The 18,756-nt window shown below is 48.3% G+C and overlaps 1 protein-coding gene across 4 annotated transcripts in view; it reads right to left on the bottom strand.

Moving 5' to 3' along the window:
* The window catches only part of L1CAM (L1 cell adhesion molecule), a 729,162-nt gene that overhangs the window by 165,863 nt on the left and 544,543 nt on the right, over positions 1 to 18,756 (bottom strand). For 2 of the 4 annotated variants that reach the window (XM_085629771.1, XM_085629772.1), the window contains 2 exons: positions 7,949 to 7,963; positions 348 to 453 (listed from right to left, as the gene is read on the bottom strand). In XM_085629771.1, the coding sequence (XP_085485897.1) occupies positions 348 to 453; positions 7,949 to 7,963 (121 nt within the window). The remainder of the gene's footprint in view (positions 1 to 347; positions 454 to 7,948; positions 7,964 to 18,756) is intronic. The other 2 variants (XM_085629773.1, XM_085629774.1) reach the window with 1 other exon arrangement.

The raw sequence follows: 18,756 nt of genomic DNA, 5'->3' as shown, positions 1-18,756 counted from the left end.
GGACCCCCAGTAACCCAGAGCCCCAGACTCACATGGGACCCCCAGTAACCCAGAGCCCCAGACTCACATGGGACCCCCAGTAACCCAGAGCCCCAGACTCACATGGGCCCCCCAGTAACCCAGAGCCCCAGACTCACATGGGACCCCCAGTAACCCTGAGCCCCAGACTCACATGGGACCCCCAGTAACCCAGAGCCCCAGACTCACATGGGACCCCCAGTAACCCAGAGCCCCAGACTCACATGGGACCCCCAGTAACCCAGAGCCCCAGACTCACATGGGACCCCCAGTAACCCAGAGCCCCAGACTCACATGGGACCCCCAGTAACCCTGAGCCCCAGACTCACATGAGGTTCTCCTGGCCTTCCGCCTCGCACTTCAGCTGGATGTCGTCTGTGGGGTACACCACATACGTCTCGGGGGACTGCTCCGTGATGACTGGCGGCATGGTCCCTGCAAGAGAGGGGGACAGGGAGAAAAGTGAGACAGCAAGAGTGAAGGAAAGAGAGAGAGAGACAGACAGAGAGAAAGAGAGAGAGAGAGAGAGAGAGAGAGAGAGAGAGAGAGAGAGAGAGAGAGAGAGAGAGAGAGAGAGCGAGTCAGAAAGGGAGAGAGAGGGGCATAGAGAGAGAGAGAGAGAGAGAGAAAGAGAGAGCGAAGGAGCCAGAGAGAGAGAGAAAAAGACCGGAAGACCCAACAGAGACACTTGAAGAAACAAATGAAAAACTGTGAGACAATCATGGCCTTTTTGACCGACTCATAGACAAATAGGGGCTCATTTATGGGTTCACAAAGGACATTCATCATGTAGGGGCTCATTTGTAGGTTCACAAAGGACACTCTACGTGTAGGGGCTCATTTGTAGGTTCACAAAGGACACTCTACGTGTAGGGGCTCATTTGTAGGTTCACAAAGGACACTTTACCTGTAGGGGCTCATTTATAGGTTCACAAAGGACACTCTACATGTAGGGGCTCATTTATAGGTTCACAAAGGACATTCATCATGTAGGGGCTCATTTATAGGTTCACAAAGGACACTCTACATGTAGGGGCTCATTTATAGGTTCACAAAGAACATTCATCATGTAGGGGCTCATTTGTAGGTTCGCAAAGGACACTTTACCTGTAGGGGCTCATTTATAGGTTCACAAAGGACAATTTACGTTTAGGGGCTCATTTATAGGTTCACAAAGGACAATGTACGTGTAGGGGCTCATTTATAGGTTCAAAAAGGACATTCATCATGTAGGGGCTCATTTGTAGGTTCACAAAGGACACTCTACGTGTAGGGGCTCATTTGTAGGTTCACAAAGGACACTCTACGTGTAGGGGCTCATTTGTAGGTTCACAAAGGACACTTTACCTGTAGGGGCTCATTTATAGGTTCACAAAGGACACTCTACATGTAGGGGCTCATTTATAGGTTCACAAAGGACATTCATCATGTAGGGGCTCATTTATAGGTTCACAAAGGACATTTTATGTTTAGGGGCTCCTTTATAGGTTCACAAAGGACAATGTACGTGTAGGGGCTCATTTATAGGTTCACAAAGGACATTCATCATGTAGGGGCTCATTTGTAGGTTCACAAAGGACACTCTACGTGTAGGGGCTCATTTGTAGGTTCACAAAGGACACTCTACGTGTAGGGGCTCATTTGTAGGTTCACAAAGGACACTTTACCTGTAGGGGCTCATTTATAGGTTCACAAAGGACACTCTACATGTAGGGGCTCATTTATAGGTTCACAAAGGACATTCATCATGTAGGGGCTCATTTATAGGTTCACAGAGGACACTCTACATGTAGGGGCTCATTTTTAGGTTCACAAAGGACATTCATCATGTAGGGGCTCATTTATAGGTTCACAAAGGACATTTTATGTTTAGGGGCTCCTTTATAGGTTCACAAAGGACAATGTACGTGTAGGGGCTCATTTATAGGTTCACAAAGGACATTCATCATGTAGGGGCTCATTTGTAGGTTCACAAAGGACACTCTACGTGTAGGGGCTCATTTGTAGGTTCACAAAGGACACTCTACGTGTAGGGGCTCATTTGTAGGTTCACAAAGGACACTTTACCTGTAGGGGCTCATTTATAGGTTCACAAAGGACACTCTACATGTAGGGGCTCATTTATAGGTTCACAAAGGACATTCATCATGTAGGGGCTCATTTATAGGTTCACAAAGGACACTCTACATGTAGGGGCTCATTTATAGGTTCACAAAGGACATTCATCATGTAGGGGCTCATTTATAGGTTCACAAAGGACATTTTATGTTTAGGGGCTCCTTTATAGGTTCACAAAGGACAATTTACGTGTAGGGGCTCATTTATAGGTTCACAAAGGACAATTTACGTTTAGGGGCTCCTTTATATGTTCACAAAGGACACTTTCCGTGTAGGGGCTCATTTATAGGTTAACAAATGACATTCTACATGTAGGGACTCATTTACAGGCCCACAAAAGACACTCTACATGTAGGGGCTCACTTATGGATCCACAAAGAACTTTCTAAGTGTAGGGGCTCATTATGGGTTCACAAGGGACATTCTACATGTGTGGGCTCAATTACAGGCTCAGAAAGGACACTCTACATGTAGGGGCTCATTTGTGGATCTACAAAGACATTCTCCATGTAGGGGCTCATTTATAGATCTGCAAAGGACCTTCCACGTGTAGGGGCTCATTTACAGGTGCACAATGGGCACGCTGTGCCTAGGGACTCATTTATGGGTCCACAAAGACATTTTACGTGTAGGGGCTCATTTACAGGTTCATAATGGGCACTTTATGTGTAGGGTATCATTTCCGGGTTCGCAAGGGACACTTCTCTGTGTAGGGGCCGATTTATGGATCCATAAAGGACATTCTACGTGTAGAGGCTCATTTACAGGTTCACAATGGGCACTCTGTGTACGGAATTATTTCCGGGTTCGCAAGGGACACTCTCTGTGTAGGGGCTCATTTATGGATCCACAAAGGACACATTACATGTATGAACTCCTTTATAGGTTCACAAAGGACATTAGACGTGTAGAGGTTCATTAATGGGTTCGCTCAGGGGTGTAGCACTATTTTTAGAGGCGTGTCTTCAGTGCCTTTGTTGTAACAGCTGAGGGGCATTGTTGGAGGTATGCTTCAGCCAGGAGGCGCTATGTGCCAGTTTTCTCGGGCCGGGTTCTAGTGTACCCATGTCTGGTTCAGGAGTTGGCAGGGCTCTCTTTCTCGGCAGTTCAATCTTTCTGCTGGCATGGAAGCTGGTGCCAAGCCTAGTGCAACTCGGCTTCTTGGCGTATGCTCTCCCACCAGACCCCACCCCTAGATGTCCTCTCTTGAGGCTACTGATTGGGCGCCCGTCACAGTGGTGCCAACCCTGAACATCCCAGGCTCGGGCCTGCTGCACTCATGGACACCGGGTGGGCAGGGCCTTGGCACGTCAGCAGGGCAGAGATGGGCACAGTGGCACTGTGGAACTTGGCAGCGCATCACGCCGAGGACACTGCGCGGCTGTGCCCGCTGCCAGGCTAAAAGCCCATCCCCACATCACCAGACTCTGGGGTGGCTGTAGACAGCATGCCAATGAGAGGCCTGGTCGCGCACAGACTGGGCTCGGTGTCCTTGGCACGTCAAGGTTGCTTTAGCCCACACCCCAGACCCGCCCTGCTCAGCCACTCAAGGGGCCGATATGGGCAGAGTGACCCGCCGGGAGCAGAGAAGGTGGCAGGAATCAGGAAACACAGGAGGGGGTAGAGGGCAACTGAATCATTGGGAGCACAGGGCAGAGGGCACCTGGACCAGAGAGAGCACGGGGGGTAGAGGGCACCTGGACCAGAGGGAGCACGGGGTGCAGGGGGCACGAGGGAGCACAGGGGCGCAGAGGGCACCTGGACCAGAGGGAGCACGGGGGCAGAATGCACCTGGACCAGAGGGACCACAAGGGGGCAGAGGGCACCTGTACCAGAGGGAGCACGGGGTGCAGGGGTTACCTGGACCAGAGGGAGCACAGGGGCAGAGGGCACCTGAACCAAAGGGAGCACGGTGGGAGGCAAACGGTAAAAGAGAACGAAGTCATAAGAGTGGCTGATGATAGTTGGAGGGGGAGGAAAAGCTGGGAGAGAAACAGGAAGATAGACTGGAGAGAAAGAGGAAGGTGAGTTGGCTGTGAGAAAAAGCCCTGGGAAGAGAGAACAGATTTGGGAGAAACATGGGGAGAAAGATACACCATGAGAGAGAAAGAGAGAGTGACATTGGAGGGAGAGGAAGAAGGATGCCGGGGGAGGACGGGGACAAAGAGAGAGGAGAAACGAGGTGGAAAGAAAGGGGAGTAAGACCGAGAGCACCCGAGAGAAGAAAGGAGTAACAGAGTTGAAGGTAAAAAGAGGGTCATATCAGGGCTTTAAATGGGCCGGGTCTCACCAGCGCTGAGCACCTGCAGTTTTTAAAGGGGGTCTCGAAACGGGTCTCTATCGGGCTCTGTTTTGTGCCCTGCCCCGGACTGCCGTGAGTGCATGCACATGGATGTGCGCTGCTCACACTGCTCACTTCTCACTCCTGGAGAAGTTACGGCATGACGTCATGCCATGTGAGCGTTGTAGGGAAAGGGAAATCCATTAAAGAGTCATTTTCTCTCTGGATTTCCCTTCTCTTTTCGAAACTCAGGGGCAGCAACATTGTCGTGGTTTCACCAGAGCTTTAAGTGGAAGGTTTTTCAATATCACATACAACAAGCCATAGTTGCTGCTTGTTTATCTTTTGCAACTAATTTATTTATTTATTTATTTAGTGGACTTGTAAAGCGCCCGAATCACCCCCGAAGGGGTATCTCCGTGCTACGGGGGTGCTATAGAGCGGTAGAGGAGAGAACGTTTATTAGAAGAGTTCAGTTTTAAGGAGCCTTCTCAATAGAAGGTCATTTGGGCATTTCCGAAGATGAGTAGGGAGCTGATTCCAGTAGAAGGGGCTAGGTGGGAGAATGCCTTCCTACCCAGGCGATGGGAGAATCCCTTCCCACCCAGGCGGTGAGAGAATCCCTTCCCACCCAGGCGGTGAGAGAATGCCTTCCTACCCAGGCGATGGGAGAATCCCTTCCCACCCAGGCGATGGGAGAATCCCTTCCCACCCAGGCGGTGAGAGAATGCCTTCCCACCCAGGCGGTGGGAGAATGCCTTCCTACCCAGGCGGTGGGAGAATGCCTTCCTACCCAGGCGGTGGGAGAATCCCTTCCCACCCAGGCGGTGGGAGAATCCCTTCCTACCCAGGCGGTGGGAGAATCCCTTCCCACCCAGGCGATGGGAGAATCCCTTCCCACCCAGGCGGTGGGAGAATGCCTTCCCACCCAGGCGGTGGGAGAATGCCTTCCTACCCAGGCGGTGGGAGAATCCCTTCCCACCCAGGCGGTGGGAGAATCCATTCCCACCCAGGCGGTGGGAGAATCCCTTCCTACCCAGGCGGTGGGAGAATGCCTTCCCACCCAGGCGGTAGGAGAATGCCTTCCTACCCAGGCGGTGGGAGAATGCCTTCCCACCCAGGCAGTGGGAGAATCCCTTCCTACCCAGGCGGTGGGAGAATGCCTTCCCACCCAGGCGTGTTTGTTTGAAACGTGGGACAAGGAACAAAGATTTCGCTCCTGAGCATAGGGGTCTGGGTGGCTGATATTGGTTGAGTTGTACAGCAAGATAGCCTGGACCTTTACCATTGAATGCTTTGTGTACACAGCATATCTTAAATTTGACCCGTTTACGTACAGGAAGCCAGTGAAGCCCTTGTAGAATAGGGAGAGAGGCAGTTCTGGCAGGAGAGCGTGAGACAAGGCGGGCCACGGTTTACTCAGAGAGTACTCACTTGCTGAGATCAGGAGAGCCCTGCAGTGGTCCACGCGGCTCATCTCCAGGGCCTGGATGAGTGTTTTCCATACGGTTAAGGGGAGAAAGGGAAATACCCTACATAGAAGGCTTAGCATGTGCAAACATGATCCCATGGTAGCTGTGACTTGCTCTCTCATGTACGTTTCTGGTCCCAGTGTATACCCAGGTTCTTAACTACTGTCTTAGGGTCCGGGGTGTCGCCTAGCTCAGACGGCCACCATTCTGGCGACCAGAGCATGGGTGCATCTCCTAACAACATTATCTCGGTTTTCCCGGCGTTAAGCTGAAGGAAGTTATTCCTCATCCAGGTCGAGATTGCAAGGCAGTCTGGGTATTGTAGGACTTTTTGACAAATGACAGTAACAGCTGGGTGTCATCAGCATAGGAGGTTGGTGTGAAGCTCAGCTTTCTGAGCAATCCAGCTAGCCGAGACACAAAAATGTTGAACAAAGTGGGACTAAGGCAGGATCCTTGTGGTCCTTGTGACACTCCTTTGGTCAGTTCTGTGGTCTGAGATCGGTGGGCGAGAAAGCTCACAATCCACTGAAAGGCCTGTCCTTGAACTCCGGCTTCCATTGTCAACCATTGACAAAGCCAATAGTCCTGGTTCACTGTAGGTGTAATGTTACTTGTTGTATTATATATCTGGATGCAATGACAGAAACAGCAAAATACAAGTCGGGGCACACTATGCTAAGCACAGATTTTTAGCTTATGTGTTTTTAAGCCACGCCTTTAAATACATTGGCCACGCCCCTTTGAGAGACCCCCACAGTTTTTTCATCCCATTTTAAGCCTTGGGTAACATTTAGAAAGAGGGAAACAGTCATGGGCGAAAAATAGTTCAAGATACTGTGAAGGAAGAGAGTATGGGAGAGACAGAGAGAGAGGCACAGGTGATGGTGAGATAGAACAAGAGAGAGAGAAGAGGTGGAAGAGAAAAGGAGGGAGGCATAAAGTACAGCCGACTAGTGCGCCAGAGATGGGGGGGGGAGACGGGATGGGAAAGAAAGAGGAGGAAGGAGGGGCGAAAGAAGCAGGAAGGGAGTGCAGGGAGTGAAGAGGAATAACAGAGAAAGAGGAAGGAGAAAGAGCGGGAGGGAAGACAAGAGAGAGAAGGACTAGGGGAGAAAGAGAAACATGAGAGAAACAGAGCGAGCATGTGAGAGAATGAGAGAGGAAGAAAGACTGGGAGGAAATTGGAACGAGTAGAAAGAACTGGGAGAGCGATGAAGTGGGGAACTGTAAGAACGAGAAAGAGAGGAGGGGAGAAGGAACACGCAAGAGGGAGACACGGATGGCAGGATAGCAGGAGTCAGGAAGGGAGTCTGTGTAAGTGAAAGAGAAGAAATGGCAAGGGTGAGAGAAAGGGGGGAGACATGGAAAGGGAAGGAAAGAAGAAAGACTACTAACAAGAAAGAGGAAACAAGAGAAGAAGTTCGCATGGGAGAAAACAAGAGTCAGGGGGAGCCGAGGGAGACAACGATGGAAGAAAAGAGAGTAGCGAGAAAGGAGAGGATGGGATAAAAGGAGAGAGTGAGCGAGTCCGAGTGCCTAAGAGATGCGTGAAGGGACAACGGAGTAAAAGAAGACGTGAAGATAAGAAAGAAATAGAGAGATGCGCACGACTACAATACGGCTCGATGTGAGAGATCAAAAGGGAAAGAAAGACGAATACAAATAGAGGAGGAGGAAGAGGGAGAGCTGGAGGGAGTTGGAGAGAGAGAGATTACTAGATAGGGAGGAGGAGGAGAGACAGAGACAGAAGACAGACTATGGAGACTGCCAGAGGAAGGAGACATAAAGGAGTGAGACGGACTGAAGACAACGAGGAGACCGAAGGAAGGAAGGAGAGAGAGAAAGTGTCAGAGATAGAAGGCTCTACAGATGGACACACTGCAGCGTTGTATGATGTACCGCCCCCCTCCCCCACCACCACCGCCCCAACCCTTCAACACAAACACACACAAAGAAAGGGGTAGCTGGACCCAGAGGGGCCCACTGTGCAGTGCGGAAAGGAGGGGCCACAGACACCACTGGAGGGAAGACCCGGGGCTGGGGTGCAGAGACTTACGGTTCGGCCATTTATCTGGGGGTCCGAGGAGCGCATGAGGAGAGAGCAGAAGAGAGGGTTAGAGACAGCAGGCAGAACAATCAGCAGTACAGAGCATTAGTGCAAAGCAGGCGACACGGAGTGAGCTCAATACAGAGAGTGCAAAGGGCCGGTCTGACCATAGCAGCAGAGATACACACAGAGCTCATTAATGACACTAGTGTAACAAGCCACTCTAGTCTCAGCAGCAGGTATTACAGAGTCAGCTCATTAGTGCAAAGGGCCGGTCTAATCATAGCAGCAGAGATACACACAGAGCTCATTAATGACACTAGTGTAACGAGCCGTTCTAGTCTCAGCAGCAGGTATTACAGAGTCAGCTCATTAGTGCAAAGGGCCGGTCTGACCATAGCAGCAGAGATACACACAGGGCACAATTTTGACACTAGTGTAACAAGCCACTCTAGTCTCAGCAGCAGGTATTACAGAGTCAGCTCGTTAGTGCAAAGGGCCGGTCTGACCGTAGCAGCAGAGATACACACAGAGCTCATTAATGACACTAGTGTAACGAGCCACTCTAGTCTCAGCAGCAGGTATTACAGAGTCAGCTCATTAGTGCAAAGGGCCGGTCTAACCATAGCAGCAGAGATACACACAGAGCTCATTGATGACACTAGTGTAACGAGACACTCCAGTCTTAGAAGAAGTTAATAAACAGAGAACTCATTATTGCAAAGTCTCAGCAGCAGGTATTACAGAGTAAGCTCGTTAGTGCAAAGGGCCGGTCTAATCATAGCAGCAGAGATACACCCAGAGCTCATTAACGACACTAGTGTAACGAGCCACTCTAGTCTCAGCAGCAGTTAATACTGAGTCATCGCATTAGTGCAAAGAGCCGGTCTAATCATAGCAGCACGCAGTGCACAGAGCTCATTAATGACACTGGTGACACAAGACACTAGTCTCAGCAGCAATTAATACAGAGGCATCGCATTAGTGCAAAGAGCCGGTCTAATCATAGCAGCAGAGTTCATTAACAACACTAGCGCGATGAGACAGTCCAGTCTTACAGCAGTTAATAACCAGATAATTCATTACTGCAAAGACTTAGCAGCAGTTAATACAGAGTCATTGCATTAGTGCAAAGGGCCCGTCTAATCATAGCAGCAGAGATACACATAGAGCTCATTAACAGCACTAGTGCAACGAGACACTCTAGTCTCAGGAGAAATTAATACAGAGTCATCGCATTAGTGCAAAGAGCCGGTCTAATCATAGCAGCAGAGATACACACAGAGCTCATTATTGACACCGGTGCAACGAGCCAGTCTAGTCTTAGCAGCAATTAGTAAACAGAGAACTCATTATTGCAAATTCTCAACAGCAGTTAGTACAGAGTCAGCTCGTTAGTGCAAAGGGCCGGTCTAATCATAGCAGCAGAGATTTACACAGAGCTCATTAATGACACTAGTGTAACAAGCCAGTCTAGTCTCAGCAGCAGTTAATACAGAGTAATCTCATTAGTGCAAAGAACCGGTCTAATCATAGCAGCAGAGCGCATTAACAACACTAGCGCGATGAGACAGTCCAGTCTTACAGCAGTTAATAACCAGAGAATTCATTACTGCAAAGACTTAGCAGCAGTCAATGCACAGTCATTGCATTAGTGCAAAGGGCGATTCTAGTCACAGCAGCAGTAATACACCCATGGCTCATTGGTGACACTAGTGCAACGAGACACTCTAGTCTTAGCAGCAGTTAATAAACAGAGAACTCATTAATGCAAAGTCTCAGCAGCAGTTATTACAGAGTTAGCTCACTAGTGCAAAGGGCCGGTCTAACCATAGCAGCAGAGATACACACAGAGCTCATTAACGACACTTGAGCAACCAGACACTCTTGTCTTCGCAGCAGCTAACACTGAGTTACGGGGATGTTTGTGACATCTAATAGACACCAATGAGAGTGAAGCTCGAGTTGTCTATAATGTCTCTCAGAAGCCCGAGGTGAAAAACATCCCCGTGATTCACTTTTTACCCATCTATAATTCTATGCATCTATGGTCCCCAAAATCATCTGCCACTGCGTTCAGCTGCTACGCAGTGGCAACGGAGGAATGGGGGAGCCATATATAACACCGGACCAGTTATGTATCCCTGTTCTGAACATTAAAACCAAAGAACTTACCTGACACCCTAAACCAACCTCCCACCTTCCTCACCCCTCCTGCAGCTGTGCTTTCTGCTTTCAGCCAAAGCAGAGAAGCAGCGCAGCGCTGACAGGCTCTCAGAGCGCGCTGCGCTGTCTCCTGGCCAGGAAGCACCTTATGACATCACAACAGTGGGTAACTAGTTTAGTTATCAACTGTTGCTACCAAGGACATCTTAAGGATTTTGGGGGCCCTGGGCCAAACATATTTGGGGGCCCTTGTTGGGACAGGCTTTGAATTTATGATCCAGTTTCAGCTCTCTCACGCCCTCTTTGGGCAGGTCACTGACACTGCACAGGCACACGCTTCTACATGTGTTTACATCTAATATTCAGGGATAGTGATGTGTGTTTTCAATTTTGTACCACAGCAGCAGCTCACTCATATTATTGCTAATAATCTCTGAGACACCCCCCATTTCTCATCTGTGAGGTCTTGTTTGGATCAAAAAGAGACTTTTTTTTTATGGATGTTGCATGAAACATAGACACATTTCTCTGCTACCTGTCTGTAATAGATTCCCACACATCCGCCACATAAAAAATAAATTAAAGGAAAATGGTATTTAAATCATTCCCTTTAAGAATTATTCAAGCTCACTAGGGCAAGAGACTCTGCAGAATGAGCTGGCTCTATCAGGGGCCCCTGGAAGACTGGGGCCCTGGGCCGGAGCCCACTTTGTCCATGCCTTAAAACGACGTTGTTGGTTGCTACGTCATCTAGTGCGTTATGAGATTCAGAAACGGACATGAACAGAAGCTCTGCATGAGAGCCATTCACAACAAACAGAGAACTCATTATTGCAGTCACAACAGCCGTGAAGACACAAGAGCGGATCAGTGCAAAAGGCCCGTCTATTCTTAGCAGCACTTGATACACAGAGAACTCATGAGTGCAAAGTCTTAGCAGCAGTGAACGCACAAGAGCGGATCAGTGCAAAAGGCACGTCTATTCTTAGCAGCACTTGATACATAGAGAACTCATGAGTGCAAAGTCTTAGCAGCAGTGAATGCACAAGAGCTCATCAGTGCAAAAGGCCCGTCTATTCTTAGCAGCACTTGATACATAGAGAACTCATGAGTGCAAAGTCTTAGCAGCAGTGAATGCACAAGAGCTCATCAGTGCAAAAGGCCCGTCTATTCTTAGCAGCACTTGATACACAGAGAACTCATGAGTGCAAAGTCTTAGCAGCAGTGAATGCACAAGAGCTCATCAGTGCAAAAGGCCCGTCTATTCTTAGCAGCACTTGATATACAGAGAACTCGTTAGTGCAAAGTCTTAGCAGCAGTGAATGCACAAGAGCTCATCAGTGCAAAAGGCCCGTCTATTCTTAGCAGCACTTGATACACAGAGAACTCGTTAGTGCAAAGTCTTAGCAGCAGTGAATGCACAAGAGCTCATCAGTGCAAAAGGCCCGTCTATTCTTAGCAGCACTTGATACACAGAGAACTCATGAGTGCAAAGTCTTAGCAGCAGTGAACGCACAAGAGCTCATCAGTGCAAAAGGCCCGTCTATTCTTAGCAGCACTTGATACACAGAGAACGCATTAGTGCAGAGTCTCAGCAGCTTTTACTACATAAATAACTCGTTAGTGCAAACTCTTAGCAGCATTTACTACATAAATAACTCGCTAGTGCAGAGTCTTAGCAGCAGTTCTTACACAGATAACTCTTCACCTGTCATGAGAACAGTAAACTGAATAAAACAATATGCCAGCCTAACCCGGAAGCAGTTAATTTACAGGGAGTTCATTGGTGCAAAAGACCAGCTTGGTCTTAAGAACAGTTCATGCAGAGCGCGATTAGTGCAAAAGGTGCATCTAATCTTACGGCAGCGAATGCACTAATAGCTCGTTAGTGCAAAGGCCAGTCTGATCTTAGCAGGAATTTACATACAGAGAAGTCACCAATGCAACGCTCTAACAGCAGTTAACTCACAGATAACTCCCCATCAGTGCAAAGTGTCAATCTAGCTCCAGCAACGGAGATGACACAGAAAACGTAAGTCTAAAGCGACAGCCTGTTCTTAGCAGTACTTAACACCCGAAGAGGTCACTGGTGCAATTAGTGCAAAGTGCCAGAGTAGCATTAACGACAGTGAATACACAGAAAACTCAGGGACGGTCTAGTGTCAGTAGCAGCAAATGCACAGGAAGCGCTTTGGTGAAAAGGGACGGTGCCGCCTTAGTAGCAGTGAATAGAGCACTTAGTGCACAGAGGGCTGGTTAACTCACTGAGCCCGACTATTCTCAGCAGCACGTGATGCGCACAAGGGTCAATGGTGCAGTTACTGCAAAGGGGAAGTCTAGTCTTAGCAGTTCATACAGCAGGAGCCATTAGTGCACAGGGCTAGCCTGCAGTTAACACACAGAGGGCGGATTAGTGCAAAATACCAATGTAACCCTAGCAGCAGTTAATACCCAGAAAGGGCAATAATACAAAGGGCCAGTCTGGAGATTACAGCACCAGTGGCGGTTGCTACGGAGCGGGGGTGGTGGTTCGGGGTGATAGGGTTTGGAAAATATCTTTTTTTCAAACAATTTACCTCTTCCGCTGTCTCTCCTCGTCGATTCTCTGCTTCTCTTCCGGTCTCCGAGTCCGGAAGAAGCAGGAAGCACACAGGCTCCCCTAAGCCAAACACAATGCTGCAATGCAGCAGTGTGATTGGTCTGAGTGCTGTGGTTCGGCGCTCAGACGGTGTTCATGGAGCCTGTGCATGTTCTGTTTTATAGCCTGGTGGAGAACATGCAAAGGGCTCATGACTGACTGGCCGTCCCAAGACTGCCGGCCAAACCGTCTTGTGAATTTAAGTGCATGAACCACTCCTCCGCTCTGTGCCACCTGCCCCACCCGCCCTAACCCAGCCCACCCGCCCCACCCGCCCTAACCCAGCCCACCCGCCCCACCCGCCCTAAACCAGCCCACCCGCCCCACCCGCCCCACCCGCTCTAACCCAGCCCACCCGCCCAACCCGCCCTAACCCAGCCCACCCGCCCAACCCGCCCTAACCCAGCCCACCCGCCCCACCCGCTCTAACCCAACCCCACCCGCCCCACCCGCCTGACCCGCTCTAACCCAGCCCCACCTGCCCCACCCGCCCTAACCCAGCCCACCCGCCCAACCCGCCCCACCCGCTCTAACCCAGCCCCACAGCAATGAAAAATGAACTGATAATAACATTGTCAGTATCATTTTATTCTTTCCTTTTCAACTGCTCAGTGAGTAGTGGGGGGACGCGAGCCGCCCCCGTAGAGCACTCATTAATGTAAAGAACCAGGGTATTCTTATCAGCAATTAATGCAAAGAGATCACATTCACAGGAAAGCAGCAGTTTATACACACAGAGCTCATTGGAGCAAAGAACCGGTCTAGGCCTACCAGCAGTTTATACACACAGAGCTCATTGGTATAAAGAACTGGTCTAGGCCTACCAGCAGTTTATACACACAGAGCTCATTGGAACAAAGAACCGGTCTAGGCCTACCAGTAGTTTATACACAAAGAGCTCACTGGTGCAAAGAACCGGTCTAGTCCTACCAGCAGTTTATACACACAGAGCTCACTGGTGCAAAGAACATGTCTAGGCCTACCATCAGTTTATACACACAGAGCTCATTGGAGCAAAGAACCGGTCTAGTCCTACCAGCAGTTTATACACACAGAGCTCACTGGAGCAAAGAGCCGGTCTAGTCCTACCAGCAGTTTATACAGAGCTCATTGGAGCAAAGAACCGGTCTAGTTCTACCAGCAGTTTATACACACAGATCTCATTGGAGCAAAGAACCGGTCTAGGCCTACCAGCAGTTTATACACACAGAGCTCACTGGAGCAAAGAACCGGTCTAGGCCTACCATCAGTTTATACACACAGAGCTCACTGGAGCAAAGAACCGGTCTAGTCCTACCAGCAGTTTATACACACAGAGCTCACTGGTGCAAAGAACCGGTCTAGTCCTACCAGCAGTTTATACACACAGAGCTCACTGGAGCAAAGAGCCGGTCTAGTCCTACCAGCAGTTTATACACACAGAGCTCATTGGAGCAAAGAACCGGTCTAGTTCTACCAGCAGTTTATACACACAGAACTCATTGGAGCAAAGAACCGGTCTAGTCCTACCAGCAGTTTATACAAACAGAGCTCATTGGTGCAAAGAACTGGTCTAGGCCTACCAGCAGTTAATACGCACAGAGCTCATTGGAGCAAAGAACCGGTCTAGTTCTACCAGCAGTTTATACACACAGAGCTCATTGGAGCAAAGAACCGGTCTAGTTCTACCAGCAGTTTATACAAACAGAGCTCATTGGTGCAAAGAACCGGTCTAGGCCTACTAGCAGTTTGTACACACGGAGCTCACTGGCGCCAAGAACCGGTCTAGTCCTACCAGCAGTTTATACACACAGAGCTCATTGGCGCAAAGAATCGGTCTAGGCCTACCAGCAGTTTATACACACAGAGCTCATTGGCGCAAAGAACCGGTCTAGGCCTACCAGCAGTTTATACACACAGAGCTCAATGGCACATAGAACCGGTCTAGTCCTACCAGCAGTTTATACAAACAGAGCTCATTGGCGCATAGAACCGGTCTAGTCCTACCAGCAGTTTATACAAACATAGCTCATTGGCGCATAGAACCGGTCTAGTCCTACCAGCAGTTTATACACACAGAGCTCACTGGCGCAAATAACCGGTCTAGTCCTACCAGCAGTTTATACACACAGAGCTCATTGGAGCAAATAACCGGTCTAGGCCTACCAGCAGTTTATACACACAGAGCTCATTGGCGCAAAGAACCGGTCTAGTCCTACCAGCAGTTTATACACACAGAGCTCATTGGCGCAAAGAACCGGTCTAGTCCTACCAGCAGTTTATACACACAGAGCTCATTGGTGCAAAGAACCGGTCTAGGCCTACCAGCAGTTTATGCACACAGAGCTCATTGGTGCAAAGAACCGGTCTAGGCCTACCAGCAGTTTAAACACACAGAGCTCATTGGCACAAAATACTGGTCTAGGCCTACCAGCAGTTTATACATTCTGGGCAATCGATAACTGAACGGTCTGCAGGCTTGACCACCGCCAGCATTGTACTGCATACGGCTGCGCCAGGATACCCTTGCGGGTTGTAGTGCGCTTTGCAAATGAACATAACAGTGCATAACATAACATAACTTATCATATTGGTGTAATGAACCAATCTAGTCTAAGTTATGGCTGGGTGGGACTCACAGAGTTTTACTCCATGGATTCCCGTAGAGTTACAAAAAATTCTACAGAGTCCCGTAGATTTGCGCAAACTATTGGAAATTGGTACATCGCACTGCTTGAGCTGTGAGTTAGCACTGTGAGCTCAGTCCACCCTGAAAAATCAGCACAAATGACGGCGCCATGTGGTGAACCAGGGGGCACAGCCTCTTGAGTTGATTTTGCTGCAGCTCTAGTAGATTTTCTATGAAAGTGGCACCTTTCTGACCACCAAAGGCCGTGACTACCCGAGTTGGTGTAATCTCTCCGGGTGCCCTCCTAGCGACCTAAAATCATGCTAGTCGATGCCAAATCATGCTGAAGCTCGCCAACTTACCGGTTTTGAGCTGTGTGTGAGGAAAAACTCTTTCATGTGGTGGTTGACGGAATTTGGCCAGAACTGCATTGTACAAGCGTAGCGACCAAAACTCTGCCAATCCCACCGGTGGAGCGGAATATATCACCCGCCTTTTCTTGGCAGCAGTTTATGCACAGAGACCTTATTGGTGCAAAGAGCAGTCTAGTCTTTAAAGCATTCCATATTTACTTCTCATACTTTTCCGACCAAGCTCTCCCTCTACACTCCTAAGAAGTCTAGTACAGTGGGGCAGACACTAAGCTCCTGGAGGGACGCTGGCACACGCAGAAAGCTCGCTCTGACGTCATTCTAGGACTCTACCAGCTACCTCCGTGGAAACCAGGGGCCCGATTCACAGAACTAACTTAAGACAAAATCCTAAACTTACTACCATTTTGGTATTCACAGAAGGCACTTACTCATTTTGGTATTCACAGAAGGCACTTACTCATTTCGGTATTCACAGAAGTTAGGAGTCCTAACTTTAGGACTCCTAAATGCCTTCTGTGAATACCGAAAGTCTTAAAATTAGGATTTTTCGCAGTTTAGTAGTAGTATAGTTAGGACTCCTAACTTTAGGACTCCTAAATGCCTTCTGTGAATACCGAAAGTCTTAAAATTAGGATTTTTCTCAATTTAGTAGTCCTAAATTTAGACTTAGGACTACTAAATTGAGAAAAATCCTAATTTTAAGAATTTCGGTATTCACAGAAGGCATTTAGGAGTCCTAAAGTTAGGAGTCCTAACTATACTACTACTAAACTGAGAAAAATCCTAATTTTAAGACTTTCGGTAGTCACAGAAGGCATTTAGGAGTCCTAAACTTAGGAGTCCTAAACTTAGGACTACTAAATTGAGAAAAATCCTAATTTTAAGAATTTCGGTATTCACAGAAGGCATTTAGGAGTCCTAAAGTTAGGAGTCCTAACTATACTACTACTAAACTGAGAAAAATCCTAATTTTAAGACTTTCGGTAGTCACAGAAGGCATTTAGGAGTCCTAAACTTAGGAGTCCTAAACTTAGGACTACTAAATTGAGAAAAATCCTAATTTTAAGAATTTTGGTATTCACAGAAGGCATTTAGGAGTCCTAAAGTTAGGAGTCCTAACTATACTACTACTAAACTGCGAAAAATCCTAATTTTAAGACTTTCGGTATTCACAGAAGGCATTTAGGAGTCCTAAAGTTAGGACTCCTAACTTCTGTGAATACCGAAATGAGTAAGTGCCTTCTGTGAATACCAAAATGAGTAAGTGCCTTCTGTGAATACCAAAATGGTAGTAAGTTTAGGATTTTGTCTTAAGTTAGTTCTGTGAATTGGGCCCCAGGGCTCTGTCCATGCGAAGGCAGAGACTCTGCCTTACAGAAGGTGTCCTCTCACTCCTGCCCAAGAGTAGGAGTCATTCCCGCCGAGGAGGAACATCTTAGGTGTGATGCAGTGTGTGTGAGGATGCATGTGTGTGCGAGGATGCATGTGTGTGCGAGGATGCATATGTGTGCAAGGATGCATGTGTCCGCGAGGATGTGTGTGTGCTAGTGTGCTCATTATGAGCCTTGGCAGGCTGGAGAGATGTCTTTCCCAGGATGTGATTGTGAAAGACCTTGCATTACTCTCGACAGAAGGCTGCTTCTCCTCCATTTTGTAGACTGTCATGGTTCATCTAGGGCAGGACCACTGGATTTACATGCTTTAGCAGCTGCAGCATTTTCCGCATAATTATGAATTTGCCACATTTCCCACATAATCCATCATCTGCTGCATACTCTGTAAACTTGAACAAAAAACATTTGTTTCCAGCTTAGACGGATCAAAAATTACTAAAAATGCAGCAACACATGTTTCATGCAGTGGAACAACATTCCCAAAGGTTGACTGGTCACTTTCCTGCTGCTTATTGCTGTATTTGGGTATTAAACTCCTACTAATGTAGTGAAACCTTTCCCAGATAGTGTTAATATGAGTAAATATGAAAAAATAATGAGAATCCCAAACTATGCTGCATTATGCCACATAATTTGCTATTTCTTGTCACATAATTTCATCAGCAGTACCGCATCTTTGCTACTCCTCTGCAGCAAAATTCTAGCGCCCCTGCTCTAGGGACAGCAAGAGTTTTTTTTCACCATGGCCTCTTCTAATTCTCCAAATCCTGTTTCTTGCGGGACACGTGTTTGAGGTTCGGAGGCAGATACACACAATGCTGCCAACCTGGTCAGAGACAATAGGGGTCAGTGTCCTGAGCACAAAGTACAGGGACAGCCGACAATCCTAGCTTCAGCTGACTGCCTCCCGACCAAGACTTCTGAAGATCACAGACTACAAGCTGGCTCTTGCAAGTTTCCAAACTTTTGGGTAGAGGACAGGAAGATTCTGACAAAGTCCGCCTAACTTGGGAATGTAAGCTGGTGCTCCCAGGACAATGGAGAGAGCGGGCTTCCCAGCTTTCAACAAGCTTGTGGACAACCTCTGTCCAAGCCCACTGCCCGCCTTCCTTCTCAAAGAAGCTGTCTGATAGACAAGGCATGCTCAATCCCCTTGGACCTTGGGTCCATGGATCTCAGGACTTCATGTCCATTGGACGTCTGAACTGGGGTGGCGAAGTGAGCTAAAGAGCGATGATAGATTCAACCCAGATCTGTGGCTGGGGGTGAGTGACTGAAAAGTTTCAGCGCTCCGTCCATCATCTCCTTGTGTTTGCATTGGACAACAGACAATGCTTGTTCCAGGAGGACAACGAGAGACTTTTAGATAATTACATTTGACAAGGTATCCATCTTGGAGCAGTGAACTACCTGGAGGGACTATTACCACTGCAAGGGAACCATTATACATTTGGATAATTTACTCCTTCTTGGTTACCCCAAGTTTTTTTACTCCTAGAGACCTTCCCACAATTCCAAAAGGATCTCCAAGCCTATAAGGACCTCTTGGCAACATGTGTTTTCAGGGGAGACCAGTCGTTCCACAGATGCCATCTTAAAATGTCCATAGCGTGCCTTACTTTCACCACGTGGCCCAT

The sequence above is a fragment of the Triturus cristatus genome, chromosome 10, assembly GCF_964204655.1.
Source record: "Triturus cristatus chromosome 10, aTriCri1.1, whole genome shotgun sequence".
NCBI classification, from domain to species: domain Eukaryota; kingdom Metazoa; phylum Chordata; class Amphibia; order Caudata; family Salamandridae; genus Triturus; species Triturus cristatus.
The sequence above is the reverse complement of the archived record's forward strand: the minus strand, read 5'-3'. Positions and strand labels throughout refer to the sequence as shown.